Below are 22,163 nucleotides of genomic sequence, written 5' to 3'. Positions count from 1 at the left end.
TGAAAACCTGTTCCATGTGTAGATAAAGCCTTTTCTCTGGGTTCTGACTTTCATTTCTCATTGTTATGAAGGGCAGATAAACATTTGATTTTATTAACTGTAGTATAATGACAGGCTTACAATGACAATTAGTAAAAAAAAATGTGTATATGTATATTATTTTTACAAGAATATATATTTAATCTACATGGCATTTACTGGTTAAGACTCCTATTCCCACTTTAGTAGGTAAGAGAGATTAATCTGATGGTCATGATTTTTTATTTAATCAACAAATATGTATTGAGCATGTTCTATTGTATATCCCAGACACTGTCCTAGGTGCTGAAGATACAGCAATGAACAAAGCAGGCAAGAAGTTCTTATGGATCTTACATGCTAAGAGCATACACATTGAATCTAAATAGTATACTAGAGGTATACTGGAAGGCAGTAATTACTATGGGAAAAATACTGAAGAATGGGGAATATCAGAGTTTTAGATAAGATTTTAAGAGATGGGCCCTACTGTAAAAATAACACTTGATGGCTTCCCTGGTGGCGCAGTGGTTGAGAGTCCGCCTGCTGATGCAGGGGACACGGGTTCGTGCCCCGGTCCGGGAAGATCCCACATGCCGCGGAGCGGCTGGGCCTGTGAGCCATGGCCGCTGGGCCTGCGCGTCTGGAGCCTGTGCTCCGCAACGGGAGAGGCCACAACAGTGAGAGGCCCGCGTACCGCAAAAAAACAAACAAACAAACAAAAAACACTTGAGCAGAGATGAAGAGATAAAGGGAAAAACCATGCAGATATCTTCCAGGCATTGTGCTGAGCACTAAATATATGACATTGAGCAAAAACTTATACTTTACCCTTGTGCAGAGCAACATTGCTTAAGAGTCAAACACATGCTTGAGGCCACGGTCTCAGTGAAGTGACTTTATCAGGGAGATCAGGGAAGGTTGTCTCATGAAGTAACCATTAAGTGGGGAGATCAAAAGAGGTATAGAAGTTAAGTAGGTGAAAATAAAGGTGCAGTGTGTGTGTGTGTGTTTGTGTGTGAGTGTGTTTGTGTATGTGTGTTTGTGTGTCTGTGTGTGTTTGTGTGTCTGTGTGTGTGTGTTTTTGTGTGTGTGTGTGTGTGTGTGTGTGTGTATGTTTGGGAGTGCATTCCAGACCCTGGGGCAGGGCAGCATATAGTCCTGTATCAGAGAGGAACTCCAGGAACCCAGTGTCAGCTGCCACAGGAGATAAAGATCCAGTAAGCAGAGAGCTGAGAATGAAGAGTTTTGAAAGCCAGGCTAAGGGTTTGTCCTTATTCAGAGATCAAGAACATTATAAGCTCTTCTAAGACAAAAGTCATTCATGTATTTATTATAAAGCAAAGAAAGGACATAAAATTTATATTCAAAGTATTCTGCTCGAGATGGGCCAGTGGAGATGATGCAAGACCCATTAAGGGCGCTTTCAGTGTCTGAAATTCAGAGAGAGGGTGGCAGGAAGGATGGTCAGGATTTAGAACCTTGGTATAAGAAGATAGAGGCATAGAAGTAGAGGAGGAGATGCCAGAGAGGCAGGAAGAAAACCAAGAAGCCAGACACCTGTTGGGTCATGAAGCCCAAGTAAAAGCAATGTCAAGAAAGCGGGAGGGGTGATCGGTGGTCAGTTTAGGGGAGAAGTGAATCCTGTACATTGGTGAACGTAGGAAACCATGGGAAATGGTTTCAGTGTAGTGATGGATCGGGAAGCTAAACCGGAGGGATGGCTTGCAGAGCCAGATGGAGACGACTGCAAGAGGCAAATATGTCAGCAGCAACTAGAAACCATTTCTCTATGTGCCAGGATATGTAGAAAAACGGGAGAGCTTTTAAAAATTTTGTTTTCAAACTAAAAAATATTTAAGGACTTTTGGAAGCCAATGGGAAAATCCAGTGGAGAATAATTTCAATATGCATGAAAGAATAAATTGATTATACAAGAGTCTGTAGATACCAGGAGGCGAGGAATTAGCTTTAAATAAGTACAGAGATCTTCTCACTTGTCACCTGTGAAGGGATTTCCATTTCTGAAATAGGAGTAAATTAGGACAGAGTCAAGAGTGAAGGCATTGGCAGATCGACGTGATTGGCGCCAGGAAGAAGAGAGCGTTCTCATCCTGTGGTTTCTATATTCCCAACAATGGGATGACCATACAGTTTGTCATCCAAACTAGCACACTTTGAGGAATAAATGTAGGTACTAGTAATAATTAAGCTGGGATTGTTTTGGCAACTGGAATTTAAGGCTCACCGTCTTTGAGTTCCCCTAGAAACTGCCCCTGGTACAGAGATTTGAGGTTGGTTATTTATTTGAAATGCAAAGGAAATACCACTAAAAGAGTGGGAAACTGAGGCAGCTAATGAAGTTTGGGGAAAGAAGGACACTGATAAAGCATGCATTATCAAGCCAGCTATCACTTAGAAGAGCTGGGACCTCATACAGCTGGGGAAACATTGAGAGCCAATGCAGATCACACACCTCTAGAGCTGTCTCACCCTAGGAGAGAAGCTGGGATATTTATACTCAACTCTGTCAATCATTAGATGAGGGTTGTTCTCAGGTGGACATTAATTTCCCTACGGTCACCCAACTGGCAGACAAAACGTTTGTGGGACGAAAGACACCTGTGGGGGGAAAAAATGCAAATGCTAAAGGTTGGAAGTTGAGCTATCATGTAATTAAGAGGAGACGTAATACGGAGAGGGCACCAAAGGCTCTCATGATACTGAGTTAAGTGCAAGTTCAGGGGAGCTCCTGAGAGTTAGGAGATGGATGAGAAGTTGGAAGGAGCATAGAGAAAATATAAACAATGATATGAGGAAACATGACTATTACTATTGTGGGTGCTATAGGTCTCTACACAACAACTAGGAGAATTTTAGCCATGGTTGAGATGGTAGTGATGGTGGCTTTTATTTTCATCTTTATCTGCGTTTGTCAGACAGAACTGCACCATGGAAAAGTAAATATATAATAAGTCACAAGGACCATGAATAAAAAGCCTGGAAAACCAAAGCATGCACTCTGGCTTCAGATGCTCTATGTTCTTTTCAAAAGAGCACCTGTCAAAGATCTGTTCACTGAAGTTTTTTAATATGTTTTATTTAGTTTGGTTCGACTGGTGATGGATCACTTTTAATTTGTGTTTTTAATGGGAAAGACTTCCTTGCTCTCTTAGGTTCTCACAGGAAAATGACTGTAATCCATTTGCATGGATTCACATGTTCTATGTTTAACTCTACCCAATAGTATTTCTAAATACTTACCTATAATTTAATATGATAATATTCCTTCTGATGATTAATAGTAATAAATCAATTAAATGATTGCATAGTTGCTCCATTGCTGTGAGAAGTGTGTAAGAAATGAGATTATCTGACGTTATTTTGAATATTTTCTAGACACACTCTGTTAGAAGTTTCTGTAATTGTATAACGACGTTAGTGGAAGAAATGAGTGGATAATTGGTGACGAGAAGGCAGTGTATCACTGGGGGATAGGTTTTCTACTCTACTGTTAGACACATGCACAGCAAACCAGGCCACACTGGTTTACAGTTTTCCTCATGGACCTTACTCATAATACTTAGCAAATGAGTTATTTAATTAAAAAGACAGAAATTGCCCTATTATCTTTCTTATAGATTTGTAACCAAAAGTTTATGATACCGAATGACTACAGGCGAGGTAACTTTGTTCTTTGCTGTGTTTCTTTCACCATTAAATATAATGAGCTTTTTTTCCCTTCATTTGCAACTTTAGAAGATTATTGGCTCTTCCTCATTTCTTTTTTTTAAAGAAATTTATTTATTATTTGTTTATTTTGGGCTGCATTGGGCCTTTTTTGCTGCGTGTGGGCTTTCTCTAGTTGTGGCGAACGAGGGCTACTCTTCGTTGCGGTGGGCGGGCTTCTCATTGCGGTGGCTTCTCTTGTGGAGCATGGGCTCTAGGCGCGCGGGCTCAGTAGTTGTGGCTTGCAGGCTCAGTAGTTGTGGCGCACAGGCTTAGTTGCTCCACGGCATGTGGGATCCTCCCAGACCAGGGCTCGAACCCGCGTTCCCTGCAGTGGCAGGCAGACTCTCAGCCACTGCACCACCAGGGAAGCCCATATTTCTTGTATTTTTAAATGTATTATCAAATATTTGCAAAGTGAGAAAATATACTAGTGTAGCACATTTTTGAAGCTTACCCTTTGAAAGACCTCTAACGTTCAAAACATCACACTCGGCTATAATATTACACACTTCCTGTCTAGAATCTGGTAGGTGAACCAGTGACAGCAGTGGACCAGGTCATGAGCACCCCTCATCCTCCCAAAAGCCTCCTGGAGAAAGGGAGACTCAAGGAACCATGGGTGCTTCTTGAAGAGAGGTCATAGGTAGACATGAAGGGCAGCCCAGTACTCTGTCCTCCAGAGGCACTTTTCTCCCCGTGTCCCCCTGAATGTGGCGATGAGTCTGGGAAGCCCCTTCTTGTCACGTGATGCTCAGTCATAACTGGTTTAAAGCTTTCTGGAGTAATAAAAAGACTCTCTTTCTCCCTGTGTCCGGGATACACTGTTATGATCTCCTGAGCACTGGAGGAAGAAAATCAAACCCACTGAATTTTTTGAAAGATTGTTAAAAACATTTTATAAGCAGAAAGAGATCTTAGAGACCATTCAGTCATTGGATCCTTTAACAATGAAGGAAGGTTAAGAGACTTGCCCTTAGCAGCCAAGTTGCTGGCTCCCTGCTCTAGGCTCTTTGCCACTGAATCTTAACTAGCTCTTGTCTTGTCTACCATAGAATAATTTAGAACATATGCTTAAAATTTGTTGTCCTAGATAGTAACTCTATCTGTACAATTTTCTTTGTAAAACAGTGCAATATTTATGGCTACAATACAAGTAGACTTTCTGTTTTGATGTGTTTCTTTGTTTTTTAAGCTAAGAGGAGAAATGTTCCACAAAGTGAGATGGAGTGGTAGCTAAACCTTATGCTTCCTTCTATTTCTGGATACCTGTCATTTTTATCAGATTGGTGGTTGCAGTCATTGGGAAGTGATATCTTTATGTATGGACTCTATGGCTAAATTTCTAAAGTCTCCAACTAATGCTACAGTTTTACTTCCCAGGAGTTTTGTAGGAGCTCTTGCGGTATTGTGGGAAAACAGGATCCAGTCAAATGGCTGTGCACTCTTTTCTTTGAGGTTATGGAATATATAGTGCAGTTTTTAATATGAGGTTGTCGTGTATCTTTCTGGCTATGGATTTGATTTTTATTTTTTTATATAATTTATATTTTGACTAGGAATATATAATATATTAAATATAGTTTTTTATTGCATAGAAATGCATTACTTCCAAATACACATGCATGTAGGATATTGGATATAAACTCTGTGTCTTTTAAGCAACTTCTTTTTGTTATTTTCCTTGTTGACTGTGAATTCTAGGTTTTTACCCGGCAGTCATAAGCATAAACTTATATGTATATAAAAGGTAATATTCATTCAACGAATGTTAATTGAGGACCAACTGTGTATGAGCTTACACTCCAGTGGAGAAGACAGATAAGCAATAGATAATACAGGGGGAGTAAACTTCGTATTATGTGGGAAAGGAATGTGGAAATAAGACAAAGCAGAGCAGAGTCACAGGAATTGGAGTCTTCAGCTGTGAGTATGGGGAAAGCAGGATACAATTCGTGAATTGGATAGGCAGGATAGAAATTGAGCGAAAACTTGGAGGGCGTGAGAAAGTAGGGTCCCCAGATATCCGAGGGAAGAATATTTGTGAGAGAGAGCAGAGCTTGCCGAAGGCTGGGTGTTCATCACAGCAAGGAGGTCGGAGAGGTGATGAGGGAGAACCTCAGGCAGGGGCTCGGAAGCCCTTGTAAGGCTTCTGGCTTTGCTCCAAGGGAAATGAGGTGCTGTGCAGGTTATGAGCTGTACCCACCCGCAAGGCCTGTCTTTCTGTTCTCACCTGACCCTTGAGCTCTCTCATTGCTGTAGTCATGCATGTTCATTATTCACTAACAATTCACACATAGAATATAATGCACAGGAAATTGTAATATGCTTTTTTCAATATTGGAATTCCAAATATATTGATGTTAACGTCTGGACTCCTAGATATTGTTAATTTATCTATGATTTGTCTAGCAGTAGAGTCAACATTTAGTAACTTATGTCTTTACAAATAAAAGTTCAGCTCTCTCTTCTTTTTCAAAAGCAACCAGGCTATTAGATGAATGTTTCATATTTTCTCTTAATTTAGGTTATAACTGATGTAAATATAATAAGTCTACCTGCTCAGATTCTGGGACTCTTTGGAAAAATGCAGTATTCTGGCCAAACTCCTCCAGAAATATCCTTTTCGGTTAGTTCTTTAGAACTATAGCACCTGCTCAACTTTTAAATGGATAGGCTTCCTGATTAGTTAGCTACATCTATATAGTTTACAAACCAAATACGTGGTTGAAGTGGGAGTCATGATAATGCTGAAAAAAGAGGGAGAAAATCCCAACAGACAGTGACTTTGCTGTCATTCAATGTTTGGGATCAAACATAAATAGAGCCCAAGTCCCTTGGGGACATTTGCTTCCTAGTCACGAGATGGTCAAGGTGCCTTCTGTAGCGTATTTACCCTGGATTTTCCTCATTCAGTTCTGTTTGTGAAATACTTCAAATCCGGTGGTTTCTTAAGTGAAAGGAAAATCATCTTAGGCATGTGTATCATCTTTGTGTAACTAAACAGCAGTACGTATAGATCTCATTTACAGTCTGATTATGAGAGTAAACCACTGGAGTTACTGTAAACTCTTCTCTCAGAATATTATCTAAAACTGTTAATAGGATTTTTTTAGAAAATATGTTGTGTTTACCAGTAGAGAGAAATCTTTACATATGATACATTATCCATAATATAATTTTATAAATTATTGTAGGGGGTTTGGTCACATTTGAGAGCTCAAAGGAAGTAGGAACAATTACCATATCATTGGAATACATTTGTCACTGTCACTAAACAATTTTAAATGTCCTTCACTGCAATTCCTTTCACTCACTTCCAAGTTCAGTCTTAACATGAACATTGTCAGATGTGTTGGATAAAAATAATCCTTTCAGTTATCTAAATTTGACCATATATACCTGTCAAAACTGCAGGAAGTGTCAACAGTTTTTATCATGAATACAAAACACTGTCCTCCATGTTTTAATGCCAATGTGTTTATTTAGTAAGCAGAGTCTTTAAGGATGATCCAACTTAGACTTTCCAATGATTTGAGAAAAACGTTAAGCTAATGAGTTTATACAGCAGCTTTAAGGGTAATAAAGCCAGTTCTATACCCCACACAGTCCCTCAATGGAGTTTTTTAAAATTAGATTTTGCTTATTTACAAATAGAAAAAAACAAACCCTAGGTAAGTTTAACTAACTGCTACTTATTGAAAAAAGCAGAAATAGCACATTTCTGCCGCTACTGTCTTCAGGGTTCTTTTCCATCATACCTCAGCAGTGACCAGTCCTGGCCAAAGGCAGAAATTACTATTTGTCTTTACATCGTGAAATATACTTCTAAGGTTTCCTCGAGTTAAGCTCCATCTTTTGATCCTATTGCTGTGACTCTAATATTTTTTTCCAATATAGTTTGAGTGGGCAACATGCTGAAATTAAAGTTTACTTATCCTTCCTGTACACGGGTAACTAAAAGAAGAAAAAAACACACCAAGGTACATCCTAGGGGTTATTCCATACTTGCTGTGTTCATGAACCAAACTATAGGAAATCCTGGATGTGTAAAGATGCATAAATCCCAGTCTCTGATCTCAGAAGCTGATTGTCAGCTTACATGCAAACTGCAACACGGGAATGCTATACCCAAGCGTAGAGTGTATCCTAGAGATTGTAAAAACCTAATGCTTTATGTAATGTATCTGTCTTTGCAGTTTTCCATGGACAGTCTTCTGTTACTTCTGCAGCAGTTCTTACTGTAACTTGACAGCAACTTGAAGTGACTGGCAGGAACTGGAAATGAGCTTTGTGTGTTTTCACAAAATCCTGGGGATTAGTAACATGAAATAAAAAGATTTATGTGTACTACGGGTTTTCATACACAGGCTGAGCTCTCTTAAAGATGTGCCCAGTGGTGAGCAGAATACCAAAACAGCTAACAGGCAGATTCCCGTGTAACATGTTCACAGGCTACTTCGTTGTCGTTTTATCTCTCTAAACCTTGATTTTTCAACCACCACTATCTAGGAGTCATGTGGGATCTGATCAAAAGAAGCAAGGGACATGAAATATGTGGAGTATGGGACAAATTAGTCGGGAATGAAAATCGCTGTAATTAAAAAACTGTGCATCTGTATTTTGTGATTACAATGCTCATTCAGATTGTAATAGAAGCAACAAAATGGCAGGCCTCTGCTTGGCTCAGATAAAATCAACATTCCCTCCACAACATTTAAAAAGATTTACTAGAGACTTTGACGTACTTCCCTGGCCTTTAGGGAGCTGAGCACAGGACCACAGCTCCTCCGATGAGAGAGGGAGAGGGAGAGAAAAGAAAAATATTATTCTGTTGATTAAAAAAATATATTTTAGCTTTTTCAAGTCTCTGGCACTTGAGAAAAGATAGCGCTTGCAGAAGTGACATTTCTACTTTGCAATGCTGCCATTTTGCCTATTTCCAAATATACATTAGACAATTCAGACACGCTTAACAGTGCTTGAGGACTATGGAAGAGAGTTTTCCTTCTAACAAATTATGACCGTTTGTGACTAATTGTCAAAAAACAACTGATTGTGAAACTAATTGTGAAAAAATATACTCATTTTGAAAGTTCTGCAAATGTTCATGGGAAAACATCTTAATATGATTATCAGGAGATGATTTGCTCTGTTCTCTATTCCATAGAGATTTTGAAATAACATTTTTTTTTTCCTTTAGCCACAGACTTTATTGTTTGAATATTTGCAACTATTATTCTATACACAAATTTTAATTTCTTCCAAACTCTACATTCTATATTGCTAGATCACTTCACTCTCCATTTTATGCTACATTTTCATGAAGAGGTATTTCACCAAATCACAATTTGCCTGAATGTGTGTTAAAGGATTCTTTTAGAGGCTCCCCCTCCCACACAGAGGGTCAGTTTTTTCTGATATGAAATCTAGCTGTAGCTCCACTGTGATTTTTAGGATTGCTACATTCTCAGTGTGAGAATTTAATGTTAACTAAGAAATAAGTGATCACTGAAGACTTCCCTTCCTTCACGACACTGAGGGTGTGTTGTACAGTCTGAGCACACATGTTCCAGAGAGGTTGCTCTATGAAGAAAGAATTTCTCATGACTTTACATTGATTCACTTCTCCAGGATGAATTATTTATAAGTATGCTTTGGTGTTGCATTTTTTTTTCTCCTTTAGCCACAGACTTTATTGTTTGAATATTTGCAACTATTATTCTATACACAAATTTTAATTTCTTCCAAACTCTACATTCTATATTGCTAGATCACTTCACTCTCCATTTTATGCTACATTTTCATGAAGAGGTATTTCACCAAATCACAATTTGCCTGAATGTGTGTTAAAGGATTCTTTTAGAGGCTCCCCCTCCCACACAGAGGGTCAGTTTTTTCTGATATGAAATCTAGCTGTAGCTCCACTGTGATTTTTAGGATTGCTACATTCTCAGTGTGAGAATTTAATGTTAACTAAGAAATAAGTGATCACTGAAGACTTCCCTTCCTTCACGACACTGAGGGTGTGTTGTACAGTCTGAGCACACATGTTCCAGAGAGGTTGCTCTATGAAGAAAGAATTTCTCATGACTTTACATTGATTCACTTCTCCAGGATGAATTATTTATAAGTATGCTTTGGTGTTGCTCAACATACTTGGGTATTTCTCAAGAGTTCACATCTTTGTTCTTGTTTTAGTGTTTATTTTTTTCACTGAGTTTCTTGTGCACATCAAGCCTAGTGATCAGCTGAATGTTTGTTAATAGTCATTACAGTCTTAGTGGTTCTCTACCTGAAGTTGGCTCGTGTTGAACAATAATTATCAAAGAAGAACTAGGGGTTGGTTGTCCTCTGCTCAAGTCCTCTAGGGTCTTTAGAGTTGGGAGCTGTTGCTAAAAATACCCATATTGTATTTACGGAGTGAGTTCTGCTAAGTTACCTGAGGTCAGGCCAATGACTAAAGGCTTTGCCACAGAGACAGGGCACATATGGATCCACATCCACAGGTGATGCCTTTCTGGACTGAGGAGTGTGATACCTGACGAAGAGTCCATATTGATTACAGAGTTTCTTTACCGGGTGTGAACCTTGGTGTGGTTAATTGCTAAAGCTATGCTGGTGTTCCATCCACATTCCTCACATGTATGACGCCATGTCATCTCAGGTCAGAACATCTACTGAGGGCCCTCCTGACTTTCTCTCCAGTGCTGAGTTGCCTCATGTCGTCTAAGGGAAGAGCCTCGACTGAAGCATTTCCCACACCACTGACATTCATACGGCCTCTCTCCAGTGTGGGTTCTCTCATGTTCTCTCAGTTTAGCATGTTCACTGAAGGCCTTCCCACACAGAAGGCATACATGTGGTTTCTCTCCAGTGTGGATTCTCCTGTGCGAACTAAGCCCTGAACTGTGACTGAAGGCCTTTCCACACTCAAGACATACGTGTGGTTTCTCTCCAGTGTGGATTTTCTTGTGCGAACTAAGGCCAGAGCTTTGAAGAAAGGTTTTCCCACACTGATGACATTCATAGCACTTCTCTCCCGTGTGAGTTTTCTCATGTTGTTTCAAGGAGGAATTTTGATTGAAGACTTTCCCACACAGATTGCATTTGAATGGTTTCTCTCCAGTGTGAATCATCTTGTGTCTGCCGAGTGTAGAGCATCTACTAAAGACTTTCCCCCATAGAGGACATTCATACGATTTAGCTCCAGTGTGAATGTGATCCTGTTCGTCAAGGAATGACCCTTGACTAAGTGATTTTCCATGCTGTTTGCTGGCATTACTTTTCCTTCTTAAGGGAATTGGTGAATGTTGAGGTGAAGATCTAGGAGTAAATTCATCACTCAAATCAGTCCATCCAACAGGATCCCCTTGTGTATGAGAAACCTGCATTGGCATGGTGTGAGATAGGTGCTTCCTGTAGACTTGTTGCATGAATATCATTTCTTGTTGTATAAGCGGACTTTCACCGCCTGGACTCTGGCCTTGGAGGCATCTTGTTGCTTCACTCCACAGCTCTTTTCCTTGTTCGAGCTGGGAAACCACATCTGATTTGCCGATCTGATACCCTACGGAGACCAGGTGTGTAATATTTTCCAGCATCACATTTCTGAACAGGGTTTTCTGGGATGTGTCCAGCAGGGCCCACTCTTCCTGGGTGAAGTTGATAGCTACATCTTCAAACATCACTGATTCCAGAGGCTCCATTGTCAACAACTCAGTCGCCAGGAGTCTTTCTCGGGATTTCAAGCACTGAGCACGCAGATCAAAACCCCAAATTGGAGGAGCTGGTGAAGCCAAATGGGTTCTGAGGCAAGTACCGGATCAAGCAGCCAATTTCTCTTCCTCCAAAGCCCCAAACTGTCCAGCTTCTTCTTCTTTGGACAAATACCTGAAATAACATTTTGATGTAAGAAACTCTACTTTAAAATATTCTTATCACGTTGATGTTTCAGACGATGACTTTACATTTTGCCTCATACCAAATTTTTGTATACTTGTAGTAACTACGAAATAGAAAATGTTAATACCTGCCTTTCTGAAAAAACTGTTTTTAAATTTAGAATAAATGTGTAAATTCTAAAATACCAGATTGCATTAAAAAACCAACCATTGTGTTTAGGTGTCCGCAAATGCCATAGTGAATTTCTACAAACTAAATTAAAGAAATAAACTTTCCATAAGTAATTCACACTATCTTTAAAAAGAGAATTTATATTTTTTTATTTTCTAATTTTTCTTTCACAACTTTAATTCATAATTTGGGATTATTACATGGTTCTTTTAGTCACTAGCTTTTTAAGTTATATTTTTATTTTCAAGAATGTCTTCAAATTACTCAATTATATATATCCTTTTTTATATTCAGCAATTGGGAGTATACTTTAATGTCTCTTACCCATGGAATATTACATGAGGTTTTTATAGAGATATATATCTGTTTGTAACACGTAGTTCTGATGGAAGAAGTTATCTAAAGAAAGACATGGGGGCTTCCCTGGTGGCGCAGTGGTTGAGAGTCCGCCTGCCGATGCAGGGGACCCGGGGTCGCTTCAACTCCAGCTTCTGTATCTGTGGTAAGTATGTCATTCACACTACATTACATAGCATTGTATAATACATATATTGTTTACTACATTACATAACATTCTAAGGTAGAACATTCTTTTAGATATTAGTAAGAGGAATAGAATAGTCTCACTTCTCCTGAGCAACTGATTTTATTTTATGGAAACCATGGATCCTATAATTAACCATGTTTTCATATTTACTTGCTGGGAAATACAAGATGTAAAAGTACCCATGTTAGTAAGTTATATGACTCTCTTACATGGGCTCTGTGTGTTAAATTTAATTCTAGTTTTATGTGATTTTTCCTTCAATCACTGGTTTTTCTTTAAGTCCTTTTTAAAATAAAGACAAGAAATTAAAAAATATATATATATAGTTGACCCTTGAACAAGTTAGGGGTTAAGGACACAGAGCCTCTGTTACTGTTATATTTTAAGTATACTCCAGTTGGATATAAAATATGTATTTGATCATTTACTTGGATTATGATAGTAGATGATGATCCCATTTTGCCTTTTTTCCCTGGAGTTTCAAAGAAAACACTGATCAATACTTTTCTTAAAAAATTGTCATAGGGTTTAAACATGGAGCAATATATTTTTTAATTTTTTTCACCAATTTAATTCTTAAAATGTAAATGTTATTATTTTTTAAGATTAATTTTTAAAATTTCCTTACTCTTTAGTTATTTTTAAAGTAGCAATATAATAGTAGAATATTAGGATACTTGATCTAGAATCCAGACTGCTATATTTAATTGGTGCAATTTCACAAAACCTTATATGCTGTTTAAAGTTTAAAAATAACCTAATGCCATATTGCTTCATTATGTAACACATAATGTTTTATTTCACAACACAGAACACCTTATCACACTGAAAATTCTGGGCAGTTATAGCAGCTCCTTCATGATGTGCAGAAGACATTTAAAATTTTTTTTGTAATACGTGGTTCACCATATTAGCCAAGAATGAAAAGTGTAGGCTCAATTGTGTAATTCACATAAGTATGAGGTATTTTCCATTAAAACAGCATATCCCCAATTTTTCCTAGAGGATCCATTTCATCACTAGGTCCCTCCTTTTTCTAGTTGTCTTGACAAGTTTCTTTATCTAAAGAGACTTAAGTAAAGATTATTTTTTATTTTATTGCTCATGTATATGTACATATATGGAAATGACAGTTAATACCACTGCTACTCTGCTGTAGTATAAAATTCCAACAAAAGCAAAATGTTGACAGTTGGGTGGTCTCGTCATAGTGACCAAGTGATAAGTACTGATGTAAAAAAATACATAATTAAACAATAAATGTCTGTTAATGAATGATGAGCTTGAAGATACACTGTGCTTAAAGGAATTCTACCCTATCATCAGTGAATGCACCATTTCCACTAGACTTTTTTAGTATTGAAAATAGAATCCTCTTTCATGAATGATAAAGGGGATTCTCACTAAGGAAGAGACGTGGAGACTTGGGGGAGGAAGGAGCCTAACACAGGGAGAGCGTTGGAGGGGCAGCATGGGTGCAAAGGCTTGTCTTCAAGGCACTGAAAGGTGGCCATTGCGGCTGGTGTGCAGCGCTGGCCACGCCGGGTAGGAAGTGGTGCTGCAGAGATCACAAGCGGCACTCCGGTGTGCAGGCAGCTGATGGAAGGTGTACTGTGAGAAAACCTGATAGAAAGTCAGGGAAGGATTTCAAGCAGGAGAGTGATACACCTCCATTTACGTTTTGAAATAATTCCTCCAGCTTTTTTTTTTTTTTAATTTATTTAATTTATTTTTATTTTTGGCTGTGTTGGGTCTTTGTTGCTGCATGTGGGCTTTTCTGGAGTTGTGGTGAGCGGGGGCTACTATTCGTTGCAGTGTGCGGGCTTCTCATTGGGTGGCTTCTCTTGTTGCAGAACACAGGCTCTAGGTGCACGGGCTTCAATAGTTGTGGCACTGGGGCTCAGTAGTTGTGGCTCACAGGCTCTAGAGCACAGGCTCAGTAGTTGTGGCGCACGGGCTTAGTTGCTCCGTGGCATGTGGGATCTTCCCAGACCAGGGCTCGAACCTGAAGGAAAAATAATGTTGCAACCAATTTGTATTCCCCAAGTTTCTCTTCTTGGTCACAAAGTAGGAAATTTTCATGATTCTGACATTTGTCTGCAGGGTAGACATGATAGAAGGTTTGGAGTTAATGACCTCTCTCTCACCTGTCCTAACTGGTTTTGGGGACAGATATTCCAATTAATTCATTTATGCAACACATGTGAACTGAGCATCTACCATGTGTGATTCTGTTGTAGGAAGTAGGCATACAAAATGAACACAACCCAGAAATTTTTGACTTCACAGCTTTTTCATTTTGGCGAAGATGTTCAATAAAGTCAACAAATTAGATATATAGTGTGTCATATGTCAGTGAGTGTCCTGGACAAAAACAACGTGATCCTTGGGGTAAAAGGTTCAGTTTTTGTTTTGTTTTTTTTTGCGGTACGCGGGCCTCTCACTGTTGTGGCCTCTCCTGTTGCGGAGCACAGGCTCTGGACGCGCAGGCTGAGCAGCCGTGGCTCACAGGCACAGCCGCTTTGCGGCATGTGGGATCCTCCCGGAGCGGGGCACGAACCCGTGTCCCCTGCATCCGCAGGCGGACTCTCAACCACTGCGCCACCAGGGAAGCCCGAAGATTCAGTTTTAAACTGGATGATCTTGTGGCAGATTGCAGATGGCTGCGAATTCTTTACCGCTCCTCCCATCCTGGCTTGGAGTCAGTTTTCCTACACTGGAGAATCTGTGCTGCCTGTAACTACTCTGACAGTACAACGTGGCCCATTTCTGAGCTCAGCCTTTAAGAAGAGTGGAAATTTTTGCTTTCTCTGTCTGGGAGCTCCTGCTTTGATAGAAGCCATCCATTATGCCTCACCTTGCTGTGAGACAGCTTAAGCAGCCTCTGGGAGAGGCCACCGGAAATGAGATATTCCTAGGAAGTCCTCAGCTGTTGCAGGCGTGCTAGCTGGGGTGCTTGACGACACATGCAGGTGAAGGAACCAGCTCAATCAGAGAATCAGATGACTCCTGACCCCGTTCATCTTTTGGCTGCAAGAGCTTGAATGATCCCAAGTGAAAACTGTCCATCGGGGTCCAATAAACCCATGCAACTATGAGAAACTGTAATATATTTTCGTCTTAAGCTAACGCATCTTTGGGATGGCCCATTAGGCAGCAATGGATAAGCCCCAAAACAAACAAACAGCATTTGTTTGAACATAGGCCTGAGTGTTGTGAGGGCACAGCTGTGCTGATAAGTATGTTGACTGGCTCATTCCTTACAGGGGAAGGTGAGGGTTTTAACTGGATCTCGGAACATCATCTGAACAAGGAAGATGTGTTCTGCAAACACCTCCCAGGTCTCTGCAACTCAGACCAGTTTGGGGGCCCCACTTTTTTACCTTCCAGGGATTGCTCTGACTGCACCTCAGAAACCTTTCTCCACCTGACTGCTCCCTCATCCTAAGGGCTTATTTATCACAGTCGGAAGAGTATGGTTCTAATCATTCCTGAAACAATTAACTTTTCTGCCTTAGGGAAATGAGTTTAATTAATCAAAACATTCTTGCTAAGTCATGTTGACCAGTACAGATTGTTCTGTAATTAGTGATATATTTTTTTAACTCTGAGTTGTAAATAATAATAATATAAAAATATCCATAATAAAAACATTTTTAAAAGGAAAATGTCATCATTCTTCTGGAAAATTCACTATACACAGGCTTTCACATACTTTTCAATACCAGCCCTCAATAATCATTTGAGAAATTACCCGTATGGAATTATACCCCCTTTGTAGGGTTACTGTGGAGATGACACCCATCAGTGCATTAAAAGTCGTGGCACTGTTTCTGATGCATTGGAACCATTCAAAAAAAATTCTTATTGATGTCATTTAGTTATAAACTGCACACTTTGTTTAATAATTTGTACAAAATTCCTAGAGTGAATCCTTCTTAATCCCTGTATTACATGTATATCTGGTTTATCAACTTGTTTTAAAGTAGGTTAGATATTTAATAAGATTTTATATAATACTGTGTGGTTTCTGTATGCTGTTACATCTGTACATCAGAATCAGCTGAGGTACTTGATAAAAACAGCAAAGTTTTCAATGGAGGGGATCCTAGGATCTCTGTTTTTGAGAAAATCCCTGGTGATTTTGGTACCCAGCCACAAATTTAGGAGGGTATAAAGAATATCTCCAAACTCTATGTATCCTTTCCCTTCACCAAGATGTTCCTTTTAAAATTAGGAACTGATTTGTTTCAGCATAGTACTGTAGCAATGACTAAAATATTTAAATTGAAAACCTGTTATGTTCGTTTGTATTCTTGATAATCCCACTTGGTCCTGAATTATTCAAATATTTAACTGTACTTTGTTTAGGCCAGGACTATATTTAAATAAATGTTAATAGCATTTCAATAATATTGGGGGATTATTTGAGCTATATTCTAGGAGGCTTTAAAAGCTTAGATGATGGGGCTTCTCTGGTGGTGCAGTGGTTGAGAGTCCGCCTGCCGATGCAGGGGACACGGGTTCGTGCCCCGGTCCGGGAAGATCGCGCATGCCGCGGAGCGGCTGGGCCCGTGAGCCACGACCGCTGAGCCTGCGCGTCCGGAGCCTGTGCTCCGCAATGGGAGAGGCCACAGCAGTGAGAGGCCCACATACCGCCAAAAAAAAAAAAGTTTAGATGATGATGTCATTAATCAGAGGGTTAGTGTTAGAAATTCTGTTTGCTGTAAACTTTACAGTATAAAAAATTCTTCACAAGCACAATTTTGAACTCTTACCTTATTGTTTATCTTTCTAGTATGATACACTTCCCACCAAGGGCATTTTTCTGCTATTCGCTGAATAACTTTGAACTCCAAGGCCACTGCCACTCTTTCTGGTTTGTCGATGAATATGGTGATTCTGGCTTTTCTGACTGAACATGCACGACATCACAACAATACTAAATATTCAGGTAGAATATTCTTGGAAAACTTTGTGAAAAGGTGCAAGAAATTTCTAATTTTATTTCCCACTGGTATGTAGGCTTATTTGTTTCTCACTACTAGTAGGTAGAGATCAAATTTTTTTTGTCACTTCTGTAGACTCAGGATGTAGAACCAATAGGTGCTTAAAAACATTCACTGTATATTGATATAGTGATCCGGTGCCCATGTTGCTAGCAAGACATGGAACAATGGAATGAGCATGTGAAATAAACCTAGTACAGTCAAGTCTTGACTTCATGGTGGCTATACCATTTCCACGCACGGGACATGTTTCCTTGTATAATAGGATAAGACAAAGTGAGGTTGGCTTCATGCCACTAAGATTTCCACAGACACTTAAGGATCCTAAGGCCAAATTGCATTGTTACAAGTCTTCAGAAACAGTCCTGAAAAGTCATCTGCTTTCCCTTTAGTGGATAACTTCCCATTTCCCTCGTCTGACGACGGCTTTGTCTAAGACACTTGTTTCCATGACCCCACGTGCTGTAACGGGAAGAGCCACACATCCAGTCCCAGGCCTCTCTTCTTCTTGGTATCGCGTGGCTGTAGGGGAAGCAGTGGTGTGTGTGTGTGTGTAAGGACCAGGAAACCAGCCCATGAGGAAAAGTCCTGTCCATCTAGAGATGCGTGATCTTCAATTCTAGAGTTGATCTCCTGTTTCGTAGTTTTTGATGATTGGCTGGCTAGTCTTCATTTTCTCTGGTTTTCTTGATGGACCTCATTCTTTTGAAGGTCGCAATTGGACTTCATCTGATCTTCTAAGTTGCTCATCATTTCTGTCCAATTTCCATCTCCATCTTTTTGTTCTTTGACATAGATTTCCTTTTCTTTGTCTTTTAGCCCATCCATTAAATCTTAAACTTCTGCCATCATATTCTTACTTAATAAGAGCTTTTAATTTTTTTGCAGTTACCTATTTTTAGCATCCACTCTTATTTTAAGAATACAGTGTGTTTAATTATATCCTAGGGGAATATAGGAATGTGTGTGTGTGTGTGTGTGTGTGTGTGTGTACGCACGTGCATGTGCGTGTGTGCTGCCTGCTTTGCCTCTCGTTTCTCTGAGCTCCCTTTGTGTTTATTTATTTTTGTTTCCTTTTTTCAAGTTGGAGGTGTTCCTCAAATACCTAGTGATGTTTTGTTGTCCCTTTGTAATGAAGAGTGAACTCGCAGCAGTATGGTTGACTAAAAAACATAGAAAACTTTGCTTTTGTAAAGCAGTTTAAATTGTGGAATTAATATATGGTTGTATTTAAAATATACATATTTAAAATGTAGATATAACTATAATATATTTACTTAGGTAAGTATACATTGGTACACTTGCAAGAGAGTAAGCAGAGTCCTCAGAACCCAAAAATAAAGTAAAAGAGGAGCTCAAAGGGATAAGCAAGGTAGCTTTGAGCTAACGGCAGGCTCTGTGGTCACTTTGATGTTCTGGTCTTCTTGGCTTTACATGTGATGTCCTGGAAGCAGGGATTAGGAAACAGCCAGAGTTCCTAGACAGGGAATCAACTTGAGATATACAGTACAACATCCAGGACTCTAAAAGTCTTTTGCAGGAGGCTAAACCATGATAACAAAATGAGATGAAACAAAAAATAAACAGAATAGCAATGACAAAATTTCTGTGTAGGACAGAAAAAAGTTACCTGTCCTTTACCTTGGGTGGGTTGAGGGGGGAAAATTTGCCTCAGAATCTGAGACAGCTCACAGGCCAGGTTTCCTGTGAGTTTGTGACCTTAATTTCTATTACTTTTAGAGACTGAGAAACTCAAGTCTAAATTTTGACCTAAAGGAAATCATCATAAATGCCAAAAGACTGCTGCCCCGTAAGCCATTTTCTGTACCATAACAACCGTGCAATTAAGATACAGACACAAAACACGCCAAAAAATAGAAAAAAAAGCCTCATGTATTTGGAAACTAAAAAAAAAAAAAAAATCAAAGAAAACATATATAAATAAATTATGTTTCAGAAACAAATCACAATAGGCTTTAGAAAATTCTTATAACTGAACAACAATGAAAAGTTTACAAATTAGAACTTCTGGAACTCACTCAAGCAAACTTAGAAGGGAACCATATCTCTTTAAATGTTTGTATTAGAAAAGAAGAAAGACTAAAGATTAATAGCTTAGCATCCATCTCAAGACATGATGAAATGTAGAGCAAAATACACCCATTTTTGGGTGTATTTCACAGAAAGTGAAAACAAAAGAGGTAACTTAAGAACAGAAATTAAAGGACTTCCCTGGTGGCGCAGTGGTTAAGAATCCGCCTGCCAATGCAGGGGACACGGGTTCGAGCCCTGGTCCGGGAAGATGCCACATGCCGCGGAGCAACTAAGCCCATGCGCCACAGCTACTGAGCCTGTGCTCTAGAGCCCGTGAGCTACAACTGCTGAGCCCACGTGCCACAACTGCTGAAGCCCACACGCCTAGACCCCATGCTCCGCAACAAGAAAAGCCACCGCAATGAGAAGCCCGCGCACCGCAACGAAGAGCAGCCCCCGTTCGCCACAACTAGAGAAAGCCCGAGCGCAGCAATGAAGACCCAACGCAGCCAATAAATAAGTAAAGGAGTAACTTAAAAAAAAAAAGAACAGAAATTAAGGAAGCATAAAGTATTCATGCAAAATGAGTTATTTGAAAAGAAGAATAATATTGAAAACCCATTGGCATTACTTATTACAATAGCCATTAAGGCTATTGCCTAAGTATTTATGGACCCCTGTCCTGTGCAAACATGGTAGAATTGCACTTTTTGTTCTGTGTGATTGAGGGGAGGCATGTGACTTTCTAGGCATTGGATTGCGAGTAGAAATGGCACTATCATTGCAGCCCCGGATATTTGTCAGAGTGAGACTTTCCTGATGTTTTTAATTCTGATGTGACGACTGGCAATGCTCAAAGTAACATCCCCTTCATCAGCCTGAGTTTCTGAATGGTCAGAGAACCCCACTACTAACCTTGGATGGAACTATTATCATCTGATTGAAAAATAAAATGTGACGTTTGAAGTCACTGATTTTTGGGGGGTAGCAAACATAGAACAAAACCCATGCTATTCTGACTGATGCACTTTAAGAATAGAGAAAGAAAAGAGAAAGAGGAGGAAAGAGAGGTGGGGTCAGAGAGGATGGAAGGAAGGAAAGAAGGAAAGAAGGGAGGGAGTTGAAATCATCAGGGAAAAAAAAAGGAAATATATGCAGGTGATCGTAAGTTTTAAATCTTATAATAAGTTTACAAATGCCTACAACACTGAACTTATTAGCAAACAGACTTAAGAAGAAATAGAAAATTCGATTAGTTCTGTAACTAATGAGATCAGTAAACTTCTTCCCATAAAGTACACAAGTGGCCTGGATGGTTTTACCGGCGGGTTCTACCAAATATTTCTTATGCAGCTAAACCTGATGGGAACAACCCCAGGGTGTGGAAAAAGGAGCTCACCTTACCAGGCTTAGTATAAACTTGATTTCAAAGCAAGAAAGCAAAAATTAGATGCCAGTCACGTTCATTAACATCCCTGTCCTAACCCACTGCATTTTTCATCTCATCATCTCATCTCATGTTCTTTTGTTTCAGCTTCAATCTATTTTACCGCCCCTGACTTCTTAGATTTTCCTCAAATAAGCTACACACACACCTGCCTCAGGACATTCACATGCACTTTTCCTCTGTTGGAAACCCTCTGCTCCCAGAGAGTCTCCTGCCTGCCTCCTTTACCTCCTTCCCACCTTTAAAAAAACGACATCTCAGGGCTTCCCTGGTGGCGCAGTGGTTGAGAGTCCGCCTGCCGATGCAGGCGAACACGGGTTCGTGCCCCGGTCTGGGAAGATCCCACGTGCCGCGGAGCGGCTGGGCCCGTGAGCCATGGCCGCTGAGCCTGCACGTCCGGAGCCTGTGCTCCGCAATGGGAGAGGCCACAGCAGTGAGAGGCCCGCGTACCGCAAAAAAAAAAAAAAAAATGTCATCTCAGTTATTCCTTCCCTGAATTATTCTGATATTCCCTACCCCTCTTTCATGTTTTGCTTTTCTTTGCACTTTTCACAGTCTCACATATATTACTTCTGCATCTTGTTTATTGTCTGTTTCCCACCTCTAGAATGAAAGCAGCAGGTTTTTTTAAATTAATTACACAGTTCCAGCAATTAGTGAAGTGCCTGGCACCTGGTGAGGCCCTGATAACTATTTGTGGAATGAATCGATACATACAAAAGCATTGAACAAAATGTTAGCATGACAAATTAAGCAATGTATTAAAAAATACAGTATGACTCAGTTGGAATTTTCTCAGGAATACATTTAGTTGAAAATTGAAAAAAACATTGAAATGGCAGGTAAAAAGAAAAAACATAAAGTTATTTCAACAGATGGGGAAAAGCCTGTTACGGAATTCAAAATTGAAGAGACCTTCTCTAACCAAGAAACCAATAGCAAACATCACACATAATGGTAAAGGAACAGAGTGAAGTGAAGAGAAAGGTCAGTAAAAAGGTGTAAATAATGAACAGCAAGAGACAAAGCTCAAAATTTTCACAGATGGGATGATTATCAACACACACTTAAACTAATTCCCAGAATCAAAATAATTCAGAGGATCAAAAAAAGAATTTTGCAAAATTTCTAGATGCAAAATCAGTATAAAAATACCAATCAGGGGCTTCCCTGGTGGTGCAGTGGTTGAGAGTCTGCCTGCCGATGCAGGGGACACGGGTTTGCACCCCGGGCCAGGAGGATCCCACGTGCCGCGGAGCGGCTGGGCCCGTGAGCCATGGCCGCTGAGCCTGTGCGTCCGGAG

At 39.8% G+C, this 22,163-nt stretch overlaps 2 protein-coding genes across 2 annotated transcripts in view; one reads left to right on the top strand and one right to left on the bottom strand.

The window, feature by feature from the left end:
- GPM6A (glycoprotein M6A) overlaps positions 1-22,163 on the top strand; it is a 133,956-nt gene that overhangs the window by 68,264 nt on the left and 43,529 nt on the right. The window lies entirely within an intron of this gene.
- On the bottom strand, positions 10,406-11,456 carry LOC103072991 (putative zinc finger protein 702). Its single transcript, XM_082931541.1, is given in 3 exon segments — positions 10,406-10,453; positions 10,455-10,651; positions 10,736-11,456. Coding segments are annotated over 3 exon segments (966 nt in total).

Source organism: Lipotes vexillifer, unplaced genomic scaffold (assembly GCF_000442215.2).
Source record: "Lipotes vexillifer unplaced genomic scaffold, Lipotes_vexillifer_v1.1 scaffold1091, whole genome shotgun sequence".
NCBI lineage: Eukaryota > Metazoa > Chordata > Mammalia > Artiodactyla > Lipotidae > Lipotes > Lipotes vexillifer.
Note: the sequence above shows the minus strand (reverse complement) of the source record. Positions and strands in the feature narration are given on the sequence as shown.